This window comes from Haliaeetus leucocephalus, unplaced genomic scaffold (genome assembly GCF_000737465.1).
Source record: "Haliaeetus leucocephalus isolate CR32 unplaced genomic scaffold, Haliaeetus_leucocephalus-4.0 Scaffold1, whole genome shotgun sequence".
Classification (NCBI taxonomy): Eukaryota; Metazoa; Chordata; class Aves; order Accipitriformes; family Accipitridae; genus Haliaeetus; species Haliaeetus leucocephalus.
The window spans coordinates 5,528,588-5,555,751 of NW_010972437.1; the positions used below are offsets into that span (position 1 = coordinate 5,528,588).

The window sequence follows — 27,164 nt, forward strand, 5'->3', positions numbered from 1 at the left end:
GCTTTCAAAACCTGCTCACAGTGACAGATTCCAGGGTTATAGCTAAATTATCATTGCTCCTGCAAAAGAGAGGCGGTTGTGCTTTTTTTATCTTTTAAAGCAGGGTGACACATTGTCAATGTACCTTTACTTCCTGGTGTCAAAGAATTGGAAAGCCTTTTGATTTATTTTCTTGGAATGCAGCTTGTAAAACCTGCAGCCAAATCTCAGATTAAGAAAAGGGGAATAAAGTGGCTGAAAAACAGTTCAGCTTTCCTTCCAAATTAACCTCCCTTTCCCACTTGGGATCACTGAACTAGTTCTATTCTAAAAATAATTTCACATCCGTCCTGTACATACTGCTCTGAGACACCACACACTTAATTCTTTCCAGTCTTCAGTATTGCCTGTTCAGATCTCCTGCCATTTTGAAGTAATGCCTGCTGGACGCCAGGTGCTAATCAGCAAGTTAAATTTGTAAAGGAGTCAACTGCTGTGGGGAGAGGAGTGAATTGTGTGCAGGCAGCAGGATTACAACAATTGTGCCAGGAAGCTTCTCAAGCAAACCCAATTGCTCTTAATTTTTTTTGTTCTGTGTTTTTTTTTTTTTTAAAAAGTGCACATTTTAATTAAACATTTACAAAGAACATAGTGTAACAAAAATAAATACATGACCTTTTGGTTAGATCATTGGCAAATGTTACATCACTAACCAGCTTCAGGGTGAAAAAATGACAATAAAAACAGGGTCTTAGAAAACCAATGAAATCCTCTACGAATTGTCATAGATTTGCAATCACTGATACTGAACTTGTTTTGATGGGGAGACTTGCCTTTACTTTAACCCAAAAAAAGCACTGGCTGGCTGTCATAAATTAAAAAAAAAATAAAATAAAAAAAGCAGAGGCCAATTTTCACTAACAGATGACTACTTGCAGCTGCAGTCTACTGGAAGCCCAGATTTAAAAAAACCTGTAGTACAAATTTAGATCAGAAACTACCAGGGCTGTTTTTCCTTATTAAATCTTTTTTTTTTTTTTTTTCCTGAGCCTCTTAATGATTCCAAACACCCCACCAATTTTCTGATCAACATACAAGTACCGGAGAAGACAGTGGTCTACAATGCAAAAGCCAACTATAGAACAGCCTGAACCTACAGGTGTCTGTATAGTCCTGATGAGTATGACAGGCTAAAGTTGTGCTTTCAGATACAAGCAATGGTGCTGGCAACTACCTAATTCTGGTGAAATCGCTGCTTAAATAAAAATGCATCGCCACGACCCCAGGAGGAAAACAGAAGTCTTACCAGTGGTTCCTTTAGAAAATAACACCTTAACAACCTTTCCAATTGTTTTGCCTTTGATATATAGCTGCCAAAGAGAAAAAGCCCAAAAGTGAACTATTCTGCGGGGTGGTGGTTGCTGTAAAACAACTTTTTACATAATTTCAAAAATCTCCATCAATAAAAACCAAAAAGAAACCTCACGAAAGCCATGAAAGGTGAAATAAAATTCTTGAAAATGGATAACTGAGAAACAGCACAAAACAAATCAGTAATAAGCGCTAGAATAATGCAGCCCAGAACTACTGGGGCGGGGGAAAGCTTTCACACACGCGCACACGTCCACACACACCCAGACATACACAGAAAAGTAAAAATTTTTTCTGACCTCCATATACTATAATACTCAGCATTCCTGACTTAAAAGCTCTCAGAGCTGTAGATTATATACTGTGTGTATATATATATATGTACATATATTATACATATGTATTTTCCAAGAATATCTAAATTAAAAGAGCACCTCTGACAATATCTTAACTGCCTGATTGGTGCTGCTGTTTTGCAAAATAATGACATTACAAAAATTATATTTCAAATCAATTCTTGTTTATTATGAACATAATGGATCTAGCCCTTTCTAACCCTCTCTTCAGGTAAAACAGGCTATCAATTCTTGAAAACTCACAACTGTGAGATATAAAACTAACCCTCCCTCCCCCCTGCCAGCATAATTTCTGTCCTATTTCCAAATGGCCTTAGTTTATAGAGCTGATTACCCCAACCTCACTACTTGATAAATAACATATGAATGGATTCCTGTGTCATATTCTTTCCCTTATTTCCCAGTGTGAATAGTAAAGCATGTATGGGTAACCCTAGCCAGCCCTGTACTTGGTCTAATACATTTTTTATTATTGTCATTTAAAATTTCCGTTAAATAAATTCCAGTCCCTAAATCCTCAGTGCAGCTGAAATGCAAGTGAAGATCCTTGCAGATCTCTATGAACTTTAATGTTCTTTTTCCTAGTGAAACATTAGTTGCTAATGAGGTCTAGACTAGTAACACTACAGACTACTTGCAGACCATGCACAGACAAACCAGTAACACAGTTCTCCTGTCACTGCCGCGCAAATTTGCACCAACCCTGTATTAGAAAAACCCTGTCTGGGTACTGGTTTAGGCTCCCTGGTCCTTTCAGCTCCCAGGCTTTGTGCTGAGTGACTATCGGCAAACGCTAAACACTGCTCATTACCCACTAGGAACAGCTCTCAGATCACAGCTAGCCTCATTCAGGTTCACTGCAAAACTCAAGTTTTTGCAAACAGGTGATTCTACAAAAGAAACAGCCTTAATGTAGGCATGTACAGCCTTTTCCATGTTTCTCAAAGCTGGAGGAACCATCCCATATAACTGTGTAAATTAGGCCATCAGGAGCTTCATGTTTTATAAGAATGACTCCTGTATTATCAACATTTCTACTTCAGCGCTAGTTCTGAAAAACTGGTAACCGTTCTATGTGTTTGTATTCTCTGACTAAGAATCAGACCATTTTTATAAAAGCATTGCTGAGAATTTAGAGTCTTCTTTATATTTGCATTGCTAAACTAATAAATTCAACTTTCATTAAATAAAACCATGAAAATTAATTCTCTATGGCAGATAAAAATAGACCATCTATAAACCCCCTCAAAACTTGTGAAAATGAATTCTTTCATAATTGATACTTACGTTCTCTTCTTCAAATACAAGCATAATTTGAAATTATTGCTAACTCTAGATTTAACAATAATGCTGTAAGTTTAACCCTGCTCCTTTGAAAGTCTCTGAAACTGAATGCCCTCTCAAACGAGAAAACTAGAAGTTTTAATACTGCTTAGCTGTTTGAGACTCAACTGCCCAGAGTCTTCCAAATGTTCTTCTTAGAACGTCACATTGATTGTATAACCTTTTAGAAGCTCGTGTTTGAAATTTATCTTAAAAACAGGTAAAGTGAATGGGAAAAAAAATATTAGCGAATACTTCGCTAGGCAAGGCGTTAGTACAGACCAGAGCCTTATTCCTATGTCTCTATACATAAAAGTTTGACCAGAAGCCCGAAGTAAACTTACTCCATCAAATGACCCAAGCTAATATATCAAGAGTCTGGCTTCAGATGGCCAGTAAACAAACTGCACACGATTCTTTTCGACACATTCTTTTTGACGACTTCTTGACATTCTTTTTTGGTTCTTTTTCAGCATGATTCTTTTTAAGTCCTAATGCTTAGTACAGAGTTGGTTTTAAACATGAACTACTTTTTTAACAATGTAAATTTGGGAAAGATTTCATTTCCTCAGTGCACACAAAAATTTGATCTTGCAAACATCTGAGGCACATGAGTAATTTTACTTACAGGAATAAATTACTCGGTAAATCTGACCCTTTACATTAAAAAATCCTCCAAATAAATTAAGAATTTAGCTAGCTTGGCCAGGTTCAAATAATTAATATTGTCCCTTGCGAAGCGGAAGTTGGAATATTTGTGTTTGAAGTCCTCTTCAGTATTCGAGGTTGTCCTGGTACTTGTCATACTGCAATTTAATTTATGTATGGAAGGCAGCCTCAAAGTTTGAAAAAGAATCTAGCAAACCAGGCTGATGTTTCCATTGAGTATAATAATTTCCATTACATAAGATAGCGGTAGGGAAATAGAAATAACCTCATTGCTTGAGAGGACTTGGGGGACAGACTATACCATCATCAGGGAGTATGTACGTGGAGTTGGCCATGCTTCAACTGCTTAGTTGTTCTGCATATGAACAGGTAGTGCTTTCAAGTGTTACCCTTGCTTACTATGTGACCGTTTTTGAAATGTCACTGTTGTACCTTTTTATTCTGAATTCCTTTCCCATCCAAATATAATTTCCCAACCAACATCCTATGAAGTTGGTGTTTGCTTTTTGTGCATTCAGAATGCTGAACCCACTTGCACACATAAGCTTTGAGAAGCAACAACTGACCAGTGAAGCTCATTTCAATGCATTTGTTTCTGAGGTATGGAGAAGTTTTTACTAGTCCAGGAGGGTTTAATACAGATTACAAATCAAAACCCCTTCTGGGCTAGTTTGAAAAAAGTATGTTATCTCCACATCAAGAACGTGACTGTGAAGTGCCTTTCATTTGGCATGCCACTTAGCCATGTATTTTTATAGTTCATAATGAATATGTGAAACCAATTTGGCAACCATTGCTTCTTCATTGCACCATGTATGCTCCATGTATGTGGCCCACAGTTCTCTGGACCAAGAGGCTGGGGTGGTTCTGTCTCTAAGGCAATGGAAAGGGCTCAGCACAAATTCTTCAAATCATTACAGGACCCTCCCCACAGTAACTTCCCAAGAGACCGCTGTTACTCCTTGAAGAGGATGGGGAGATGAGAAAGAAGCCTGTTCTTCTTCTTCATGCTGAGACTGATGATGAAAATAATCTTGTAGGGGGAGAAATGGAGGCAAGTACTTGAACATTCACAGTTTGATGCAAAGCACAGATGAAGTATATTCTGTAGTTGCTTCAGGCAGTTTTGCGCATAGAAAAAAAGAAATGTTTAGAAAATAAAAAGTTTACTTTGTCTTTCTGGGCATAGCCAGAACCAGTCTCTATCCCACCTGGACAAGTGAAAATGGGAATCCAAAATTAATCTGATTTGTGGCAGTAAAGGTCCTTAAGTGCTTTCAACTCCTCAATCAGTGTCTTGTTTTGGTTTTCAAGCACAGCCACTCGATTTTCTAGACATTTCACATACTCCTTTTTCTTCCTGCGACATTCACGTGCTGCCTCTCTGCAAAGCAAAAAACGCCATTCAAATCCAGAATGATGACTTGCAGACATGGGCTACTTAGCTGTTCAGGTCAAACCTTTACCTAGCACTGCCATTTTTAGAATACGGAGGTATTGTTAAGAAATGCAAGTTAGGAAAAATGCTGAGTTCATAAATTGCTCCTCACAAATCACACACACTCAAGATCCACAGATCATTTCAACATGCAGATCCCAGTAAATCAGCACCAATAAAATTCTGCTTCTCTGAGAAAAGGATCTTACTCAATGACAAAATTCTGTTTGCAGGATTTACATTAGAGCCTTTAGGCTGATTTGAATGCTGCTGCAATAATTTCATTGATTTTATTATGATAACAAATAGATGAATAATAAAAACATGGACAAGACCAATATTCATCTATTAATCTCTTTATAGTCTTCACTCTTCCCTTTGCTGCAGTCCAACCAAATACTAATGGTCAGGATGTTCAACTGGTGCAAAAAAAGCTGTATTTAGAGCATTCACATATTTGCTCTTGAGCAATACTTTCATTTTATTAATAATGTCTGCATCACTGCAATGATAATATAAATGACTCAAATTAAAAAATCACAAAATAAACAGTCACTAGGAACCATATAATTCTTCAGTCCTTGTCTGCTGTGCCAAGAACATGGCAGTGTTAATGTGCTGAAGCAGATCTCGATACAGTCAATGTTCTGGGAAATGAGAGGACAAAATTGAACCCAGTTCTTCTGCTTATTAAATAAGCAGTAGTTGTACTAATAGGTAAAAAAGAATGTCTGTTTCAGGAACTACCTGGTAAGAAGATTCTAAAAGTAATTTTTGAAATTCAGCTCCACAAATGAGACAGGATGAAGAAAACCTAGTTTGTAAGCCCTGAAAGGACTCAGGTATCTATTTGTCACCCCTACAAATACAACTTCACATGCTTGCATCACTTCGGTGGGCCATATGCAACATTTAGAATTTAAGACAGTTTGGGCTGTTACTTGTGTCACCAAAAGAGTAAGTACTACTGGATCAGGAAATGCCTCTCAGTGCAAACTACTAACCTGTCTTCTCGGGTGACTTTTCTTTCTTCTCATGATTTTTCTGCCAGCTTGGGCTGTATATTAAGCCACCTCAAGTCTGTGTGCATTAGTTATTCATTACGAACAGCTAGAGTTATACTGAATTACACGAGAGCTTTTAAAATGTAAAATTTACACAGAAAATTTGCACAATAATATCTATGAATATTTACGCTATAATCCTCCAATAAGTACCACCTCACCATCTGCCTCTCCATATCCCTTTCCCCTGCTTTGCTATGGAGCCTAGATTTGCAAAGATCTATTAAGCAGGCAGGCTAAAAGCACCACATGCAACATGATACTGTTGCAAAAGCTGTCAATTTAACTCAAGTGGGGGTAATTCCCCATTGTTTTTCTTGGCTTTCCCAAACACAAAAGCCTTCTTTTACTGGAATAAGACTGCTGACTAAATGAGGGGATTCAGAATGCTAATTAAATTTTTCTCAAATGCAGAGCCTGACTGAAAGGCTAACATCTACTATTCAGTGATATCAGAAAAATACATAAAAAGGGGAGATGGGTGTCATTCTATAGAAAAACCTTTTAAAAAAGTGAACTCTGCTGTTCAGCATTATTTACTTCATTAAAGTCCCTCAGATAAGCATTGGGTCTGCTCATGTAACTTTGCATTGTGTTCACAGCTCAGCAATCTACAGAAGATAAATGCACCTGTACAACGTAACATTTTTTTCAGACTGGCAGATGAAGTAAACAGTGTTTTCATGGGGCTTCCCCTCCTCAGAGGGAAGGGAAGCCCTGCTATTTTCCCAGTGTCACAGTGTAACATACAGGCTCAAATCTGTGGCCTGCAGATGGAGTTCAAGTTTGGTGTGATGGGTCAGCTCAGGCCCACCTCTTCCCTCTACCACAGCAGCAGGCTTAAGGAGCACCGTGCCCAAATTCTCTCTGTTGCTCCCTTTCTTCGCTGCGTCCACCAAGCCCCACCTCAGTAGGCTTGGCTGTTCCTCCTTGCATGCTAAATCCTACAGGGTCAATTCTTCTCTCTGTCAGCCCTTCTGCTGTCACTACTGTCTCCACAAGATTTCAAAAGGAGTAGCTGCTTGTTTAGCCTTTCCTTGAGTCTTTCTGCCTCAGGAGGGTAAAACTCAAAGGGCAAGCAGCTAAAGAGAACAAGTGAGACAATCGAGAAAGTACTCATGAAGAGTGCAGGTGGGCCAGCAGGAAGGATAATCCATGCCGAAGGCTAAGGTAAAGAATCCAGGAAAGGAAACTACCTGAATGCATTAACTCAAAAAAATCAACTCACCTCGGTGTTTTTAAGAACACATCTGCAGTCACACAAGTCTCTCGCCAGTGACTTTTCTCCTTACGGCAACTAACAAATTCATAAACCTCACAGAATGAGTCTCACACCTTTACTTAGGGTTTCATAGTCACAATACATGGCATTAGCAGATGTGCTTCTTTGCTTTGCATCTTTAAATAAAGGCAAATTCTTCAGAAAGCATTTCCTAAAACGACTAAGAAAGATCAGGATTCTTAGTGCTTAACAGTCTAGTTCTATGCAGAGCTGACTGGAAAAAAAGTGATCTAAATGTACATGCCTGTTCTTCATTAGACGCACTTCTCTCTTCCGTGCGGCCTCTTCTGCTGGCTGGGTTGGAAGTGCTGGAGAGGATGCCATGACTACGCCTGGTGCAATGGTGCTGGTAGGGGCAGTGCGAATCTGGTAGGTCTGCACATCTCCTGAGGCAGCTGAAAGACACAAGGGAATACGATGTCAGTCTGGTGACAGCGCTGTTAACCATGGTGTGAAGAGCACCTAGTCATCTATCTAACCATGCGCTGTGGGCTACAGTACAGGAGGGATGACCATCATGTAGCTCATCATTGCTCAGTCTCAGTTTATCAATGTAGGCAAAGTTTTGAGCACTCCTGCTGAAGTCTTCACTTGTGCTTGATAACTTGATTTGTCTTGCTGTATTGCTGTGCTTCTTTCTCCCTTAGCATATTTCTTTTTACTTCTCTGTTTTTGGGGCAGTTTTAGCAGTTTTAAGAAGATGAAGGATGGCAAACAGTATTTCTAGCTATGCTCCAAATGTCTATCTGCAAAAGGAGAAACTGCATGTGTAAGTATTTGGCACAGAAAAAAGGGTGGCGATGTAGCATTTACTCCAAGAGAGAGACAGTGCAAACTAGGCATTCCACTACTTCTCTAAAATGAACAAGGTCTTGAGTCTTTTGTTTGTTTATTGTAATCTAGGAGTGTGTTATATTTGCCTGAGCTCAGAAAAAAATACGACACCACCTAAAGAAATCATACGTCCTTAAGAACACAAAACCCAGAAGATCAATGCAGCAATAGTATTTTTCTTGGCTATGTATTTTCACTGATGCCTGGAGACCTCTTCACTGGATAACTTTCAAATCACCTGCTTTACAATCATAAAAGCAGGGGTACACTTTTCTGTTATTTTTAATACCCCCCCCCCAATTTTTAATACACCAAAACATGTATTTTAATACAATAAAAAACTCTAACTTACTCTAAGTTGAAGTAGCCCTGCTTGCTCTAAGTGGAGTGCTAGACCAAATGATCTCTTAAGGCACTAAATTATTTTATGACTCTAAGATTCAGTCATTAAGTACTTGGTGACTAGTTACAAAAGCTATAATAGGTAGAAATTATGACTTGTAAAGGGGAAAAAATTACTAATAAATTAAAGTGTCCTTATAGAAAGAATCAAACAACCTTCTTTCCTAACTTTAATGCTTCACTTTAAATTTACTATTGCTGCAGATGACTATCTGGGAGAACTCAGAACTCTAAAGTGGTATCAGTTTTTGCAGAACATAATAAAAAAAAAATTGTGTGGACAAAATACAGGAAGTACAACATGGAAAACCAAAATTGAATATATTCTTTTAAGAAGTAAACACAAAATATCCACAATTTTCTCAATCTGAAGGGAAAGGCTCCAAGAAAATGTGACAAATAGCTTTGTCCAGAATTTCCTTTAATAATTTTGGAGACTTTACTGTGCCAAAGCTGTTAATTCTGTTTCCTGACACATTTGAAGGAGTTAGGTTGGCAACTTGTATCTGCATGGAGAAAATGTTATACAGAATGACTGGCTGTGAAGTTTCTCACCTTGTACAACAACTTGGTTGCTGGGTACAAGTATCTGTTGTCCGTCTGTGGTCTGTGCATATTGTAAAATGGTGGTGCCAGGCTGGGTTGCAGCTGCATTGGTCATAGTCAATGTCTGGAGACCTTGTACTCCATCTGTGCCATTGTTAGACAACTGTATTGCTCCTCCTTGGGTTATAGCAACTGAAGAAAAAAAAAAAACCAGACACAGCATTTAAGACACCAATTTACACATTAACTTACAGTATTAAACCTAGATATGGAAGAATACTGATCTGAGTTAAATCCCTTGAGCCCTTATACAACCTAAAATCAGACATATGGCTTTAATGTACATTAAAGAAATCATACTTTGAAAGTAAGTTTTCAATTTTTCATGAGACCCATATTTTTTGGGGGGCCAAAAAACACAGCCTAAACCACAAATTAGTTTCTCTGATAAAACAGCATCACACAGAGGAGCTACAATCCTCCCCCAGGGAATACTTTTTAATTTGTTAGTTAAGATTTTCTTCTTGGTTGGTTTAGGTCTTTTCCTCAGTCCTTTCTTTTTTCTTCTCATCTGAAATTCCTCTCCTCTTCCATGCTTTATGCCCTTCAGTCTCCTCTGCTGCTACTGCTATCCATCTTGTGTTTCATTTTCTTCTTGCTTTGGCATTTTTTTTTCTTCCGATTGTATCCCCCCTTCTCTACAACTTCCTCAGCACCTTCCTAGCAGTGTTTTCATTCATAAAGGTCCAGTTTCACACTTTTTTTTTCCCTTCAAGCAGTCTTACTTTGCTGGGTTTTTTCCTTTCTTTCCCTCAATCCTGTCATGCAGGTATACTGAGACATCACCCCTCATTTGTGATTCCACAGAATTTTACTGTGTTCCTATATACAGACACCCCAAAATCTCAACTATCTGCACAAGCAGTTATTTTACAGTTATGGTAGGAAAGCAGAGTTAACTGCATCAGTTTCAATAAAATTAAGTAGGGCATTAGGCAAAGTGGCTAAGGAGTAAACAGAGATACAAAATTTTAAAGAGATTGTAAGTGAGAGATGTAAACAAGTAGTTCTTTCTCCCTTTTTGTATACTTAATACTGTGTGTGTTTGTGTGAGACAGCGTGTGAATTCTAGCTTTACTGCTGTACCCTCAATCCTTTAAGTCAAAGCACTAGATCTATAAAATCGAATGAATAAAGAAAACAGAAACCTATATTTATTACATATTTTAAATAAGTTTGCTGAAGTTCTTATTTTTTCAGGACTTTCTAAAAATGTAATTGCAGACTGTAATGTTTCTTCTATTAATAAGGTTGCAATTTTGTGAATGAGTATTAATAATCTGCCAGGAAAAAAAGAAACTTCTGAATTACCTCACCTGGTTCCTGAAGTGAAAAAGTTTATAATAGCATTATGGTTAGTTCATACTTTGCCTCAGGATGCATTAGCTACACTAACTGGCAAGCAGTCCCAGAATGTTAATTGAACATTTCAAATACTTACAATAGGAAAGTGTTTAAAAGGCATGGTTATCAAACAGTCAAATTAAAGTAGTCTTATTTTCACCTCCTGCTTTGTCCTAGTCCAAACAGTTATAGAAATAATAGTTCTTCATCTTCTCATCCCCACTTACTAGCACCACTGAGAAATTCAGACTACATACTGTACTGCCCACTGCTGGTTTGGTAAATGGGAGTTGGCACCGTAACAGTGGCGATGGCAGGTGCTGCTGTTTCCTCTTCAGACTTTTCTTCTTCGATCCTTGGCACTCCTGGGGCGTCTGAGGACAAGTCATTCAAAATTTTTCTGGCAAAGACAGTGTGTTGTAGAGATTTTAATAAAAATTGAAAAAAAAAAGTCTATTTGATACATAACGCTGGAGAAAACTGAAAAGTGCAGTAAGCCAGCAAGGAAAATACGGGTGCAGAATGAAAAACCCGCACTATCTTCAAACTCTTATTGGAGAGGATTGTTCAAAGTGCCATGCACAGATGGGCAAGAGAGCCAGCACAGAACAGCTGTGCTTATCAACACAAGATACAGGTGCTTCTCAACAGGTTCTTCTCAACCCAAGACACAGCTATCACAACCTTCCCTTTTTCTTAAAAACATGTTTCTCTCTCATCCATTTTTACTTGTTTCCTGCTTTTAGCCACATAAAGACTTGAAGAAAGCAAAAGTATGTAAAAACCTGTCTCCCCACTTACATTAGGGGAACTGCTCCATTTCAGAGACCGTAAAGGCCTCAGCCCGAGAGCTGAGTATAAAGGAAGTTAGAGGAAACGCTTGTAAAGAGCAACCAGTTTATAACGTAACACGTGCCTGGGAGACAACACCGAGTGTTTGAGTGAAGTCACACAGTTACATTTACAGGTGCCCTGCCTGAGAAAGCTGTGAGATCAGCATGGGTAAAGGAAAGAACAGTTTGTTTAATTACTTCCATGGGTTAATTATCCAAAGCCAAAACTGCTAAAACATCACCGCTACAGGTCCCACTGAACATGACTGTAAGACTGATCATAGCAGTTACTGCAATTTGCATCGTTTAGACCAAACACTGTCCCTCAGAGGACTGTCAAGCCCTGTTCACTGCTGGCATATTCTATTATGTCACTGCAAAATGCTACTTAGGTAAAGGGCAACATTTTTTGTAATTCTCCTCATATGTTTTCCTGTGGACTGTCACTAGAACTCAAAGTGTGATGAAGCAAACACAGCTGTAGACTCCAAGCTCCAAGACAACACCAATTTCTTAAATAAAGCTCCTCAGGCTTTGGGAGCCAGAACATCTGTATGGAGCTATTCAGGGAGAGCAGTCACTCTGCTAAGCAACTTGACAAACAGAGCTTTGCTGTTGCCGTTTTGACTCTGTGTGCATGCAAGAACCCCAGCATTGCACAAGCACTCCACTGTGCCAAGCACCACTTGGACAAATAAAAAATTCCCATCCAGAGAGTTTGCAATCTAGGTATTAGACCAAAAAAACTAGTAGACAAAACAGTCGAGATATATAGAGAGCAGGGAGGATGAGGAACAAAACCCAAGAAGCTCAAAATAGAAAAGAAGAAACTACAGCTCACCACTTTTTAAGCTCATGTCAGTTACAATCTGGTGGTTAAAACTCACCTTTGCCACCATTAAGATGGATTTAAGATAGAAGGTAAGGTGGCAGCTTTACAAATATAGCAGCTATAAACTGACATGGGGAACACATGATGTACTTCAGTAGCAGGATCAAAGTGGAATTTCTGAGGAAAAGGTATAGCTTTCAGTTCTGTGAACCTATCTGCACCTATCTTGTCTCTGGGGCCAGTTACAGCAGCTTGAATAATGCCAACCAGGAACTCATTAAGCACAGCAGTAGTCTGGCACAGCCTTTCTGACATGACACCTATGCCAGCCCAGAGTCTGAGCTGCATATAAAAGTCTTACAATTACAAAGCTTTGCTGAGTCACCAGGATCTGGTTTGAGGACAGAGATTGGTGCGGCATCAGTACATGCAAAGGAGTCCATCTCAGACAGAAGTTAGCATGCACAAGTACTCTCTTCTCAGTTTTGCTGCTTGTTTACTTAGCTCTGTTGTCTCACGATATACAGCCATTCTTCCATATATAGTAAAAGCAAGTGTCTCACTGCAGAAGCAGACTGCAAGGAAGTCTGTGGCAGCCTTGAAGTTAGCAACACTGCTCCTCACAAATAAAAATATATTCACAGATGTATTATGGCTAGGGATCTTCAGCAATGATTTTCACTACCTTCAGCAGAACAGCCCTGAAGGCTGCTGGAGAAGGTAGAAAATAATCTGCAAGTGCTAAAAAAAAAAAAATATGGTTGAGAGATGCTCAGGCCTACAGTCTAGCTTATATTTCTAAGGTTATGCTCATAAAGAAAAAAGAAGCATCTGAATTTTCTGAAGCGGGAGGAATCCACAGGTCAGTTAAAACCTGCTGAACTCCAGAGCTGTTCCTTAACGCTATTTAGCATGTTTTAAGAATGAAAAGTGAGATTTAGTACAGCCAGAAAAAGTTGTGCAAGGGCTTAATTGATAAAGTAACATATGACTAATACCATGTGAAGGAGCACCTCAATTGGTCTTAACCACAGAAGTATTTGCCATGACAACTAAAGATACTAGATGCCTATCACTACATTCGACTCACACCCTGACTCCTTAAACTTTGAACACAACCAATTTTGTTCAAGCAGAAATTCTCCCTGTGCCACAGAACACGTGTTCATTGAAAGTCTCATGGGAGAGAGGAATTGTTTGATTGCTGCTAGCATTTCAACAATAATGAAAAACAATAGAATTCATTTTTTGCAGACTACAGATTATAAAGAAGTTACTTTCTTGCAAAGCTTCAGTGTATTTCATGTATTAAGTATCCATTAAAGCTACCTCTAAGGCACCTAGCACAATGATACCTCAACGTTTCACAAATGTGGCAATTCGCTTATTCTCAGCTCATTTCTGTCTTAACTTGAGTGTAACAGCTGAGGTTTCTTCCTCCTCCTCCTATTTTCTTATACTCTTTACATCCTATTCCATGGAAAGACATTGCAGAAGAGAGATTTCAGTTAAATGGTAAATGTCAAAATAACTATAAAATCACACTGTTTGTCTCCTGTCCTGGTTTTGGCTGGGATAGAGTTAATTTTCTTTCTAGTAGCTGGTACAGTGTTATGGTTTGGATTTACTATGAGAAGAATGTTGATAACACACTGATGTTTTCAGTTGTTGCTAAGCAGTGTTTATACTACGTCAAGGATTTTTCAGCTTCTCGTGCCCAGCCAGCAAGAAGGTTGGAGGGGCACAAGAAGTTGGGAGGGGACACAGCCAGGGCAGCTGACCCAAACTGGCCAAAGAAATATTCCATACCATGTGACATTATGCCTAGTATATAAACTAGGGAGAGTTGGCTGGGGAGGGAGGTGGATTGCTGCTTGGGAACTAACATGGCATCAGTCAGTGAGTAATTGCATTGTGCTATTGTTTTTTATATTCTACTTCCTTTATTGTTATTATTGTCATATTATTCTTATTCTTCTTATTATTATTATTTTCTTCCTTTCTGTCCTACTAAACTGTTCTTATCACAACCCATGAGTTTTACTTTTTTTCTGATTCTCTCCCCCATCCCACTGGGTGGTGGGGGGAGTAAGTGAGCAGCTGCATGGTGCTTAGTTGCTGGCTGGGGTTAAACCACAACACTCCCCACATGAAGAATGCATCCATCGAGCAAAATGCTTCTGCTTTTAACCTCCATACCTGTAGGATGGTCGTCTGGAAAGAATTTCTCTTCGTTTCTGTGAGTCTGTGACACTGTCTACTGATTCCTGTGAATCTTCACTTTCTGCTATAGTGGAGATCTGTAAATAAGAACAGCAATCAAACTTAACAAGACACTTCCAATGTCTTTATTTTAAGGAAATGTGAAAAACACTACAATGCAAGTATTCTACAATGCTTCTACCTAGGCAATGAACAGAAAAGGCAGGCTGTTTAGTAACAGATCCAGTGAATAATGACCACAGTCAGTTATCTACCCGTGAGAATGTCCTTTACAATTTAAATATTCCAATAAGAAAATATAAACAGTAATTCCATACACTTTTTGCTTTCCAGGATTCCTTGTTTCCATCCATTTTAAGGAAACAAAAAAAGATTTTTTTAGCAAAATTTAGGTAGAGAATAACTAAAACCAAATTAAGATAGCAGAAGTGTTTGGAAACAAAGAGCAAAATACTGAAGTTGAGAAACATTAATTTATAAATAATTGTGTAGACATGTTATAGAGAGACTGCCTTTTGGGGGGAAATTGTCAGGAAAGTGTCATACATGAAGATGCTAAAAAATAATGCAGTGCTGCAATTCTGAATGTCTGTGCTAAAAAAAGACAAAGGTTTATGAAGGAAAGCTAAAATGTTTGTATGTGGTGTATAATTTTAAATTCGAAGTGTGCCAAAAATGTAAAAACAGCTCCAATACATAAAACCAGAGACTGTTTTCCAAAAGACTACAGTCACCTGACAAATACACAAACACTAGCCACAGGGAATAGAGAAATGCCCATGTGAGAAACATAGCTCATAGCCTGACATTTTATGCACTGTAGGGAAGATTCCTAAAGGCTCAAAAAGCTTGCTGGCACCCAAATCTCAGAGTTATCAGATAAAGGGCCTGAACAGGTCCAAGGCTGACTGTGAACTACAGGGCTTTGAATATCCAAACACCCTGGCTTTGCACTAAGCCAGGTGAATTCCAAGCATGGTTTCATTGTCTCTTATCTTCCACCTCTGGGCTAGTAACTTGTGCACTTCTCTGAAAACTGCTCACCTCCGAAAGATTAAAACTCTAAACTTTTGACTCCAGTGGCTGAGAAGGGTAGAGCCTGCCAGAAACTCAGCACTAAAGCTGACAAGGAGTAAACAAAGATTATTATCAGAATGGCCTAGTTTTGAATTAGGCATGCCTTATTATTTTTTAAAATAACACCAGCTAAATACCTGTATCAAATAGTCACGATATCTACTTTTAAAAATTAAACACTTTTTGAGCTCAATAGCAAAGGAACGATGTTCAGTCCTTGCCCTGTGTAGCTGCTGTACACCAAGCAATTTCTGTTTCTGCATTCAGTAACACTGAGCTTAAAGTGGTTCAAAAAAAAAAAAAAAAGTTACAGGTTTTAAAGATTTCAGACTACTTGTCTCCTATGTCTTCAAGCTACCTCATCATATTGCATTATCTATCTTGCTTTACAGAAGAGAATATGCTAAGGCTTTACAAAGCAAACACCATTCAACAGGCAAATTTTAAAACCATTTTTATGAGAGAACTGATAGGTTTATTTTAAGAACCATTAACATACAGATATCTTTGTAAACCAATGCAAGTATTTTCTAACTAGCAAAGACTCTCATCCCAGAATATCAGCCTCATTAATGATTAAAGATTACATTATAAAAAAAATCCCTTTTGTTCACTTCAGAATAGTATGAACTCTTACTCAATAAAGATGTATGAAAATACAGTAGAGATGAAAAGTAGAGTAATACTGTAAGAAAAACCATGAAGCTGTTAAACTCACCAAACAAATTCTAAAGGGAAATGAAACTCAGCAATGTTTGAAAGTGAAAAGTTGTTAAACCAGAACAGAAAAAAAGTCACAGAGTAGCAAATACCGTACAGATTTTGCCTTCAACATGCTCTTAAAGTTTATATACACAAAAACACAATCCAGGACACAAACACATTAGAAACCAGTGAACTGGCAGGACTATACAAAAGGCCCAATTCACATATTAGGAATTTCTTCAGTCAGTACCTGAACTGTCTGGACCTGTGGAGACTGAATAACTGATGGCTGGGCAGCCTGAATTACTCCATGCACTTGAACTGTCTGCCCATTGGGCAGCTGAACTAAGGTCACCGTGGGCGCAGAAGACGTTGCGTGAGCTGCTGGCATAGATACCTGCAAAGAAGAGACAGTGAGCATAAATCAGGTTATTACAAAATCTTCTTATTTCACTACCAAGAACATTTTTTGGTGAAAGAATTATGTCTCTTCTAGACCCCAGTTAGATGACCCAAATGTTTCAGCATAATGTAAAACCCCCTTAACTGCCTAAGCCCAACATCTGACCTACTTTACAAATTAATCTAATGCAGAATTTCTGCAGGCTCAAAACATCGCTTGTAAAACCACTGACAAGAATGTGAAAAACACAACTGCCTCTATTTTGAGGTAACCTAATAAAAACACATTATTACCTTTCACTTACTTCAGTTAGATATTGCTAGGACATGGGTGTACTCCTACAGACACTGCTGAGTCAAAGGCAGAAACATATGGGAGTGGAGCTATTTTTGTTCTCACTCAAGAAAATGCAAAGTGTTTGCCAGATGTAAGCAGTCAAAAATTTTTAGGGAGTCACACCTTTCAGACTTTCCAGAGACTAAACCATATTGAGCAGCTGGCAAAGTCCAGTGAAATGAAGAAAACTGACCATGTGTTCAGACGGAAAACCCATGGGTTTGCAGTGGAAACAAATGGCTTGTATGCAGTTATTGTGATTCAGTGTAACGGGTCAACACAAACTCTAGTCTTAAGAGTTATTTCTACGAGGAAAAATCGCCCACAGTTTAAACCCTCAGTTCCTAAACCCAATTTTGTTTCGCCAGCGCAGACCTGTAGGCATAGTGGCCGTGCCAACAGGGATAGGCTAACGACTTCAGCACGGCACGTTAGCACTGCGTGCACAGCCACGCGCGTCCTGCGCAGGGGCTCAGGCTCTGAGGACAGCCACATCCACACCAAGCTGTTCACGTCACGCGGGGAAGTCTCACTCTGGCAGGTCACAAGAACCATGATGGGCGGCTGAAGGACCACGCACCAAGGCTGCTATGTGGCTGGGCAGTTGCCCCGGTGCACATCCAGTACTCAACACTACTTTCTGGTGACGCGATGCACGTGTTCGTGGCTGGGGGGCTCCCGAAAGGCAGGAGGGTGCCAGGGCTGCCGCACCAGCACACGTGGCCCTCGGTTTGCGCCCGATGTGCCGTCACAACCCTCAGGGAAGGGCTGCAGGCAAGCACGAGCTGCTCTAGCAGACCTCAGCCAGGTCATGGGTCACTGACTAGCCAGCCTTCTTCTAGACACCCAGGTTTGGAAAATTTAACAATCCTCCAGTGTTCAACGGCATTTTCAAGAAATTCCACCCGTGTAGCTACCACGCGAGAAGGGGCTGCACTGCTGCCCCACCTCATCTCAAAGAGCTGCTATGTACCGGATGCAGAAGTAAATCCTTTGCTGTTCCCATGAACATGTGGTTCTCAAAAAGCTGCAGTAGCTGATCTCTGAATTTCCATAAACATCCACCACTTACAAGGAAATCGTGCTTAACAACAAAATTAAAGGGAATTACATGTAGACCTCTCTCCTCCACAGCTGTCCCTCCCTAATCCACAAATTTGTGTTTGCCTTTACCTTCCTTTTTCAGGAAAACAGCTGCAGCGTTACGTGGTGGTACTTCACTCACATCTGAGAGAAACCGGAGCTGAGATTAACATGAGTACACTTTCCTCTGGCAAATTATATTCCTCTACCAAGCAACCTTTTTTAATAATGCATGTCTGACTAAACAGTCCTTGGCAATGACTGCAAAGCTGATCAACTGGAGGCCACTCTGCGGTTGGATTAAGCCCACAGCAGAGTGTAACTTCCGCACATGTCTCTGACTCATACCTCGTGGAACTGGAACAAGTTTCCTTTTGACTCTGAAAACTACCCTGAACTCACTAAAAATGCAGCAATTAAACTAAGCTTACAGGAGGGGTGACCTTACAAGAGATAATGAATGAATTAAATTGACATAATTAGTTATTTAGATTTGCCTAATCCTCTGAGGGCACTCCCTAATGCCAAACACTGCCACATCACATATTAAAAATATTGTAGTAACGTAACACTGATGTGACCAAGACAAGGAATTATGTTTAGAATGTTATATCACCTCCACAAGGAATATAAAGCCTGGGGAAAAGCTAAGGTGCAAATAATATGGTGAATGACAACAGAGGAAATTAGGAAAAATAGAACATATTTTTTTGTCGTTCACATGGATTTTAACCATAGCTGTATAGCTTTTTCTTACTTGGAAAAAATTCTCACTCAAGTACCAGGGTAATTTTGCCCAAGTAAAGTGCATTCAGCCCACTACATACTTGTAAGATCAGCTACCTGGAGGGTAGTATGTTAGCACACGAATTTAAAACATTCTTGCTTCTCTGGACTAAATCTTAATGCATATCAAGTGAGAAGCAGTTTACTGGTTTTGCAAGAGAAATAAAACTACTTCCACTCAGTTCACACTGAAGTGTTATTCGCACCACCTACATCCTGTGCCAAAGTTAGACAGTGAGAAAACTGCCCAAAGAGGCAAGCTGGTGTAGGGCAGCTGGTGGCCTGTAAATTCACACTGCAGCTTCACTCAACAAAATCACCCTGTGCATTTTAACAGCTCTAATCCCTATACTATCACTTGAATGGAAGTGTACTATCTCTGGTTTACCAAAAAGTGTAATGACTTTAAAAAGACATTAATCGTTTATAAAATGGTAAGTGATTTAACACTTGTGCCACTTAAAAAGACTATGAGATCTAAAAAACCTGTTTGTTCTTTGCAGACTGCAAATAGTTTTAAAATTAAATCATTACAGAAGAGAGTCGAAAAGATTCTGTACTCATTTACACAATGGAGTTGCTTCTGCCAACCATCAGTGTATCCAAGAATGAAAGCAGGTTCCAAAATCAGGGATGTAGCTGGGATCGCATTTCTTGTTTCTCCAAAATAATTTGGGGATAATAAATGATCTACTACCGTCTCTCTAAACAGCCAACAATTCTGTGAAATTCTGGAGACAACAGGGTGACAAAAGCTGTCAAATGCCAGGTCGTTCCACTTGATTATGATGTTTATAATATTAATCCCGTATGATAAGATGTTGTATTTGCTGCATTATTTATCTATATTTTCAGTTTGTTTTCTTCAGAATTAAACTGAGTGCTATAGACAAGTTTCCAACAGATAACATAACAGCAAAACAATCCAATCAATATAAAAAAAAGACAGTAAATTACATGTTTTGAAAAAAATACCTTCCAGTGGTATGGTTGTGGTAAAGAATGCTAGAAATATTTTCATTCATTATTCTATTAACATTACACAGTTTACACACATACAGTTCTTCAGAACTAACACAGCCTAGTGTGATGGGAAGTTAAAAATCTCTACTGCTTTAAAAATGTGAAGACAAATATCAAAGGAACTACACATTGCACCTGTTTCAGAATCTTATCAATGGAACCTTCTCTCAGGCCCATGAGCAGACATTATCCCTCTTAAAAAAATTATCCAATAGGTAAAACTATTACATTGTATGATTTTATACCTGGGCTAACGTTGCAATCTGTGGTTGTGCCTGTACTGTCATCTGTTGGGTTTCTGCCTCTGTAACGGCTGCATCTCCACTCTGCTGGTTCTCTGCTCCAGATTCCATGGTCATTTAGTTACCTACAATCACAACATTTGTCGTAAGTCTGGGTTGGTATGCAAGTCCATTATTCTTGGTGGATCTGGTAGCAATCACTGCAGCTGAATTCCCATTACTATATACTGTTTTCATTTGCTTATTAAAATGTTGCCAAACTATTAGCATTCAGGCAAATTTTTTTCATGCCAGGTGTCTGCCTCAGGCTGATTTTTCTGTGCGTAATGTTTCTGAAAAACAGGTCCAGTCTCCTCCAATAATGAGATCAGAAAAAATGCGTTTTGCTAATCTTAAAAAAATTGTTCGAGCAATGGCACTATGATGATCCAGTGCCTCCGCAATTCGGAATAATGACCGGCAGTTTGTCAGGAAGGGCACTCCCTCAGTGCCAAGGTGACAATGTGCCCTGCTACAGTCCTCCCTCTCCCCCGCAACTGCAGTTTGCAGATAACCAATAGCAATTGCTTCTGTGTTGGGCACTTGGTTTTCATTGTTCTTCCATCTGAACTAAATATGCAACACCTCCATGCAATTTCTTTCCACAACCAGTCTGTGTATGGCCCTATGTCACAGCAACTTAGCCTTTTCTACTCAGTAGTTTTAAAGTCAGTATACATAATGATGGAAGCCATTTCTACTTGACCCTTACTGCAAATTAATATTTTTATATTTAGAGGTACCTAGTAGTTTGTCATGACCTAAGTTTTGCACCGTATTTAGTTCCTAATACACTTACATGTCTAAGCAATAATGGAGCAAGCTTAGATCACCAGAACATACAACTCTATAAAAAGAGGTTGCATAACTTCCAAAACCATGCATGTAAGTAGAGTGCAATGAAATGTTAAATTCTGCACTGATTTTTGAAAATTACTTTTCAGTTCTTCTTTAAATACTGATAAGAAAATATTTAATATATAAAATATAACTTCAACATACAAGGAAATGCTCCCAATGGTGATCTATCAATACCACTGTATTATACAGAACTCCAAATAGCAAATATTAAAAATCAATATTACCTCCATAGCCACAGTACCAATACTGTGTACCACCCTGTGCTGCCCAATCTACTCAGGCCTCTAGCCACCCTAAGGCAGCACACTTCTCTTCAGAGCTGGAGCAAAACAACCAGTAGAGAGAGCATTTCTGCTTTAGGAAAAGGCCTGGAGGCAGAGGATGCTCAGATCAGAAGAAAGGTGGAAAGAAGGAGAAATGCCCCTCTCCTTGCTCAACTTTACTGGCCACCCCAACCCCCCCATCCCCGAGGAAAAGACTTAGAAGTGTGAATGCAGTGTATTGTGTGACCACATTTTAAACACAAAGTCAGGGAAACTTTCAATGCAAACTATACTTCAGTGTTACAGGAAAGAGAATACTCTTTGGAGATGTATTGCCTAAAGCAGTAGAGTCACACTTCAACCCTGAGTATAATAGGAAATGTCTGTCTTACAGTAAATGATTGCTAATCAACAAAGATAAAACAGCATTTCAAAGTAGTAGCTGCATCTCATATCAAAAGGAAGCAAGCCAATGTATATAAATCAAAATCTGTATATTCAGTATTGAAAATGACTGTTCAAATGAGCTTTTGTGTTTGTGTGTGTGTGTGCGTGAATACTGAAATATTTAAGTACCAATTATTTAGTTTCAACATCAGTTTAGAAACGCTTTGGAAATGAAAAGAATTAAATCTGATTTTCCTTAAAAACAAACAATGAAAGAAAACTTACAAGTTTTTGGAAAAAACAAATTAAATTCTTCTAAGCACCTGGAATTTTGTTATGCCTCTCCCTGTTGCCATGATTTCTGTCCCACATATACCAGGTATTACTCCAACAAATGCTCACAGATAAACAATACTCTACCTGTATGTATATACTTGTAAACTGGTCATGAAAGAAATTAATTGTAAATCCAGCATTTTAAGTAGTCTAGACATTACAATTTTTGTAAGTATTTCAAGAATAGCCTATGTCCATGCAAATACAATAACCCCATTCTTTCCTACAGTACCAAGTCTTCTCCATGCTGCATTTCATCTTCCACAAAGCACGAAAGAAAATCCACGCACTGTTGCTATTTGTAATATACATTAGCAAACAGTTCTTAAAGACTTCATTCATGACAACAGTTTAAGTGGTTCTCTATCCCAGCTTTAACATATGCCTTATATTTTAACAGTCTTAGTCCTCCATGTTATATGTCCAATTTTTGGGGGTATTCTGCATTTTCAAAAGTGCAAACTACAAACCAGACTACCATAGGTTTTCCTTTGATTTTTATCATTTTTAAGGAGGTATCTAGTTTTATCACTTTTTTGTGAGTATCAGCCAGTTTGTCCAAGGTAAGCAAATCAACAACTTTTTCCCAATTCCTACGCATGTATCATGGTGACTCCAGCCAAAAGACTACCTCATCGGAACCGTTTCAGGAGCAGATCTTTTGCATCAGCAACATGTCCCAGCCAAGTATCTGAAAAGAACTTTAAAAAACAATTTCCCAGCTACAAATTCAAGTATGTTGCAAAACTAATAAATGCTTTTGTTTGCTGATAGAAATCATGACTCCAGTATGGAGTCAACTGCTATACAAATGGGATTAGAAACAGATGAAATGTACAAGTGAGGAGTCTCTTGAATCAGGTATTTAGCAATGTTTGCAATGGTAGATGTTGCCAAATTCCTGCTGAGAAATGCAATGTTTTCCTAGGAAGAATTCTCAATCCTCTCACACGCTATTCAGCAAAGGACTTCTGGTTTTACAAGCTTAGTTTCCACACTTGCATCACCTTTTGCATATGTAATCGGCAAAAGTGTAAACTGTTTGAGGTGCTCCCTCTTCTACAACACCAACATTTTGGAAATCAAATTCTTAACATGAACACCTAAAAGGAACATCCTCATTACAGTAAGCACCAAGCAATGCAGCAAGCTGCCTGCAAGATTTACATCTTGACACATGCAGTTCAAACGAGTTTCCAACATGACTTGTAGTTTTTGGACAAGCTCTTAGTCTCGTGTTATTTGCACGTTCTAAGTACTCTTGAATTTTGTTCAATTTATACATCACAGTATTTGTATTCTAACATCTTCACTACTACTTTTTACAGTTAACTTGTGAGGAAAAGAAGGAATCAGATTATTGAGCATCACAACATTATATTCCAGATACAGATTACTACATTGTTTCGTGTTTGCTTTAACAGTATGGTATGATTAAGATTGCCAAGATATACAAGACAAGGCACCTAGAACATACTTATTGTGTGTATGGATAAGACCATGATGGCTGAAATTAAGGTTGTCAGTTCCTATTAGTTCTTTCAATTTACAGTGTAACAGATGAAATTATGTTTGGTTTGAAACCTTAACCTCCCCAGACATACAAATGAATGCTAATCCTTACACTCCCTTTCTAAGCTGTCACATACCCCTAGTCTAGACAAGCTTTGCTGACCAGTACCCCCGTGTCTTTCTTTTCTTTTGGGTGCTCAGGCCCACCCCACCACCCCATCCTTTTGCTCCTCCTGCTCCCTGGCACCGATTTCCCTGGCAGCCATCACACCAGGACTTCTCGAATGGAGGCAGGGATCTCGAAGCATCCTGGTGGGGAACAAGTGTCCGGAGCAGGGGAGGCATACGGGAGCAGAGGGAGCACACCTTCTTCTCATTCCTTCCTGCTTCCAGGCTACCTTCCATCTTGTCAGGAGAGGACACACCTCCCCACTTCGAGAAAAAATTAGTAGTTGCTGTAGGTCATCTTGAACCAAGTATTCTAAATGAAACTAACTGAAAAAAACAGTTAGCTATTAACAAGCAGAGTTGGAAAACCAGAGTCTGCCTTCCTGAAACACCCTGGCTATGAACTCTGAACACGTTAAGAAAGCTGATCAGATTACCTGGTTGGAGACGGTTTAACTCTTGACTTTTATGTAATACACAATTTTCTTTATTAGTTCAAAAGAGCTAGTATTATACTTACTAATACTCTCTTAATAACATACTTACTAATGATCTGAAACTCTGGAGGTAAAGAGCCAAAGAGCGAAACAGCCAATAATTTGTTTTGGCCAAATCAGAACTGGGAAAACAAAGTTCAGCAGCAGATAACTAACTGTAATAGCTGAATATACACCAGGACAGCAGAAGATGGATGCTAATAAACACAAACAGTTGCAGAATGCAGGGCAAACTGAAGTATGCACACTGTAGAAAAATCCAAATAAACATGTCTTGTTAGTTGCACAAACCTGTGAAGGGGGCCCGGCACTACTGCAGATAGTTCACTTCAGATTTCTGCTTAACATGCATCTACGACACGAAAAACTAAAGTGTTAGACTGCAACAGCAGTAAGATACAGGGTAATCTTTAAAAATTTTATTTGTAGAGATGGACCCTGTACATCAGCTGGATTACAGTGCAGAGGTTGGGAGTCCATCTTAAAAACGGGTTCTGTGGAATCTGCATGTTCAGAGAAAGCAAGCATTTGGGGCAATGAAAACGTGTTGTATGAACAGATTGGACAGAATTGTATTATTTACCCCAGAAAGGACAGAAATGCTTCAAACGCTAAAAAAATACTTAAATTAGTAACAGGGTAAGTAAGCAAGAAACATTCACTGTCTAATTATAAGAACAGCTAAGTGGAAAGGTGGAAAATTTAAAAGTATAAAAATGAAGATTTAAAAATATCTATTAAAAAATATGAACATTGATACTTTGTATACTGAACAAATAAAGCACTGATGCTGCTGACGATAAGCAATTTCTAAGGATTCAAACAGGGGTTAGGCATGCACATGGGTAACAAGAATATCCAAGAATATCCAGAATTGGTGTGGTTATTTCACACCAAAAGTAGTGCAGAACTGAAAGGAAGATAAAACCTCATGAGTCTGGATTTAAACCAATCTCTAATCCTTAAAAATTCAAATAAAGATTTTCATGGGGGAGGGAGATTATGTCACATGTACTTCTTGCAGGTTCCAGTAGTCTTTTGAGGTACCTAATGATCTTCAGTAACTTAAAGACAGGATGCTGAACTAGATGTGCTACAGATAATGGTAACTCCTGTAATCTCTGTTATTTAAAGCGAGCATCAATGCTGTGTATTCAGAGCATGAGCAGTTACCCCCCCTCCCATCTGTTTACAGAGCCAGGAAGATATAATTCTGTCTTCCCACAGCTTTCATGTCATCTTCTTCACTCTTTAGTACCCACCTATTGATACGTCTGTGGTCTCCCTGGCGCATCTTGCTTTCTTACTTCCTTTTTCTATCTCCTATCCCAAATATCCTCATAAACTCCAGCATCTCTCCTGAACGTTAGGCTTTGCTCCTTGGCTTCCCATTTGCTCACATGAGCCATAGAGCTTTCCGGCTCTGCAGACAATGCTGCTTTTTGTCTCCCAGGATGGACTGGAGAAAAAAGCTGGAGGTCCTTTCCAAACACCACTAAATCCAAGAACCAAAATACCTCACTGTGGCTATTACAGCAGATAAAACTTTCCATCCACTTTCATATGTGAAGGTCCTGAATGCCCTAAAGCTTTCTGTGCTTTTCAGTTCTACCGGTTGGCACAGTAAAACACAATACTTCTCCCCACAAACCTTTCTTCTGTCTTTAGTACATTGTTGTGCCGATACAGGGTTATCAGTGAATGCTTACACTGACAGTTACTGGCCATACAATATAACCACACCTTGAGGCCACACGGTTCGCTTTACACCTCATACGTACCATCACAGCCTGCTCACAAGCACAGCTTTACCAAGTGACGCACTTTGAAGTCTCTTTCTCCTCCGCAGCTAGATGATGACTTCTGGTTTATTAAAGTACACACCCAGATTTTGAAGAACACCATGACAGCCTCCAAAAACAGTGCAGAACAGAGACCAAACCAACCTATGCCCATTTTGAGCTGGACTTGTGCCACATCCAGTCAGACATTCACCCAGCCATCACCTGCAGAGGCCACCCCTGCTGCCGCATTAGGTTCCTGATCCAGTTCAACATCCAGCCACCCAGCGGCTCACAGCAGCGAAGGGCTTGGGGCAGCGAGGGGGCTCAGGGAAGGGAAATGGAGGCAATGCCCGTTTCTCAAACCCTGTATTCGGATTTATTCATAGCAGGCGTGCCAGTACAGTTGTTCAGGACAGCTCCACCAACCAAAGTTCCAGGAATTCGACTCACTCTGTATTTACTGTATGTGGCTTTATAAAGCCACAGATCCACCATGAAAGCACTGAAAAGGTCATCAAACAGCGCTCTCGCATGCTATTATTTGTTTCCACCTTTTCAGTGTAATTACCGAGGACATTCACATGAAATCTGTAAACATTTCTACTGTTACCTTGCAGTGCGGCAGCCCTTTCAGCCGCAGCTCAACAGCCACTTTATGAACTCCATTCAATGGCTGCCAGATTGAAAATGTTCAGAGAAAAATAATTTTATTTACAGCTAACACATGGGACTTCAAATAACCAGTAATAAATGCTCAACAGGACAAGACAGGCCCATAATTATCTCTGTCACTAATGACTACAGTGAGTTGGCACAGGAATTGCAATTTATACCACAGCTTCTCTGCCATCCCAAACTGGCACTGCCCCTGCTCCTTCCCCCTGGGTATTTGCTCCTCCTGCCCTCTCCTCAGGGTGACAGAACTGTGCGCCATACTGTGAACACAACCTATGTTTGCTGCTTCATCTTAAATCTACCTTTTACCATTTCTCTGAACAGGTTCACCACATAGCCCCTTGACGATCATGCCAACTTCTGGGTCAGGGCAGTGTAAGGGCCGGGCAAACTGAGTGGAAGTAGAAGTAAAAGAACGGTCTCAGCAGCCA

At 39.3% G+C, this 27,164-nt stretch overlaps 1 protein-coding gene across 1 annotated transcript; it reads right to left on the reverse strand.

Moving 5' to 3' along the window:
* Positions 1-1,023: 1,023 nt before the first annotated feature.
* CREB1 (cAMP responsive element binding protein 1) lies at positions 1,024-20,331 on the reverse strand. The gene is made up of 7 exons (XM_010565059.1): positions 20,215-20,331; positions 16,589-16,735; positions 14,533-14,633; positions 10,926-11,068; positions 9,274-9,456; positions 7,727-7,877; positions 1,024-5,082 (listed from the first exon to the last, which is right to left on the reverse strand). Exons 1-7 carry the CDS (start codon positions 20,326-20,328, stop codon positions 4,938-4,940), a joined length of 984 nt encoding a protein of 327 aa, XP_010563361.1. The 5' UTR covers positions 20,329-20,331; the 3' UTR covers positions 1,024-4,937.
* Positions 20,332-27,164: the final 6,833 nt, after the last annotated feature.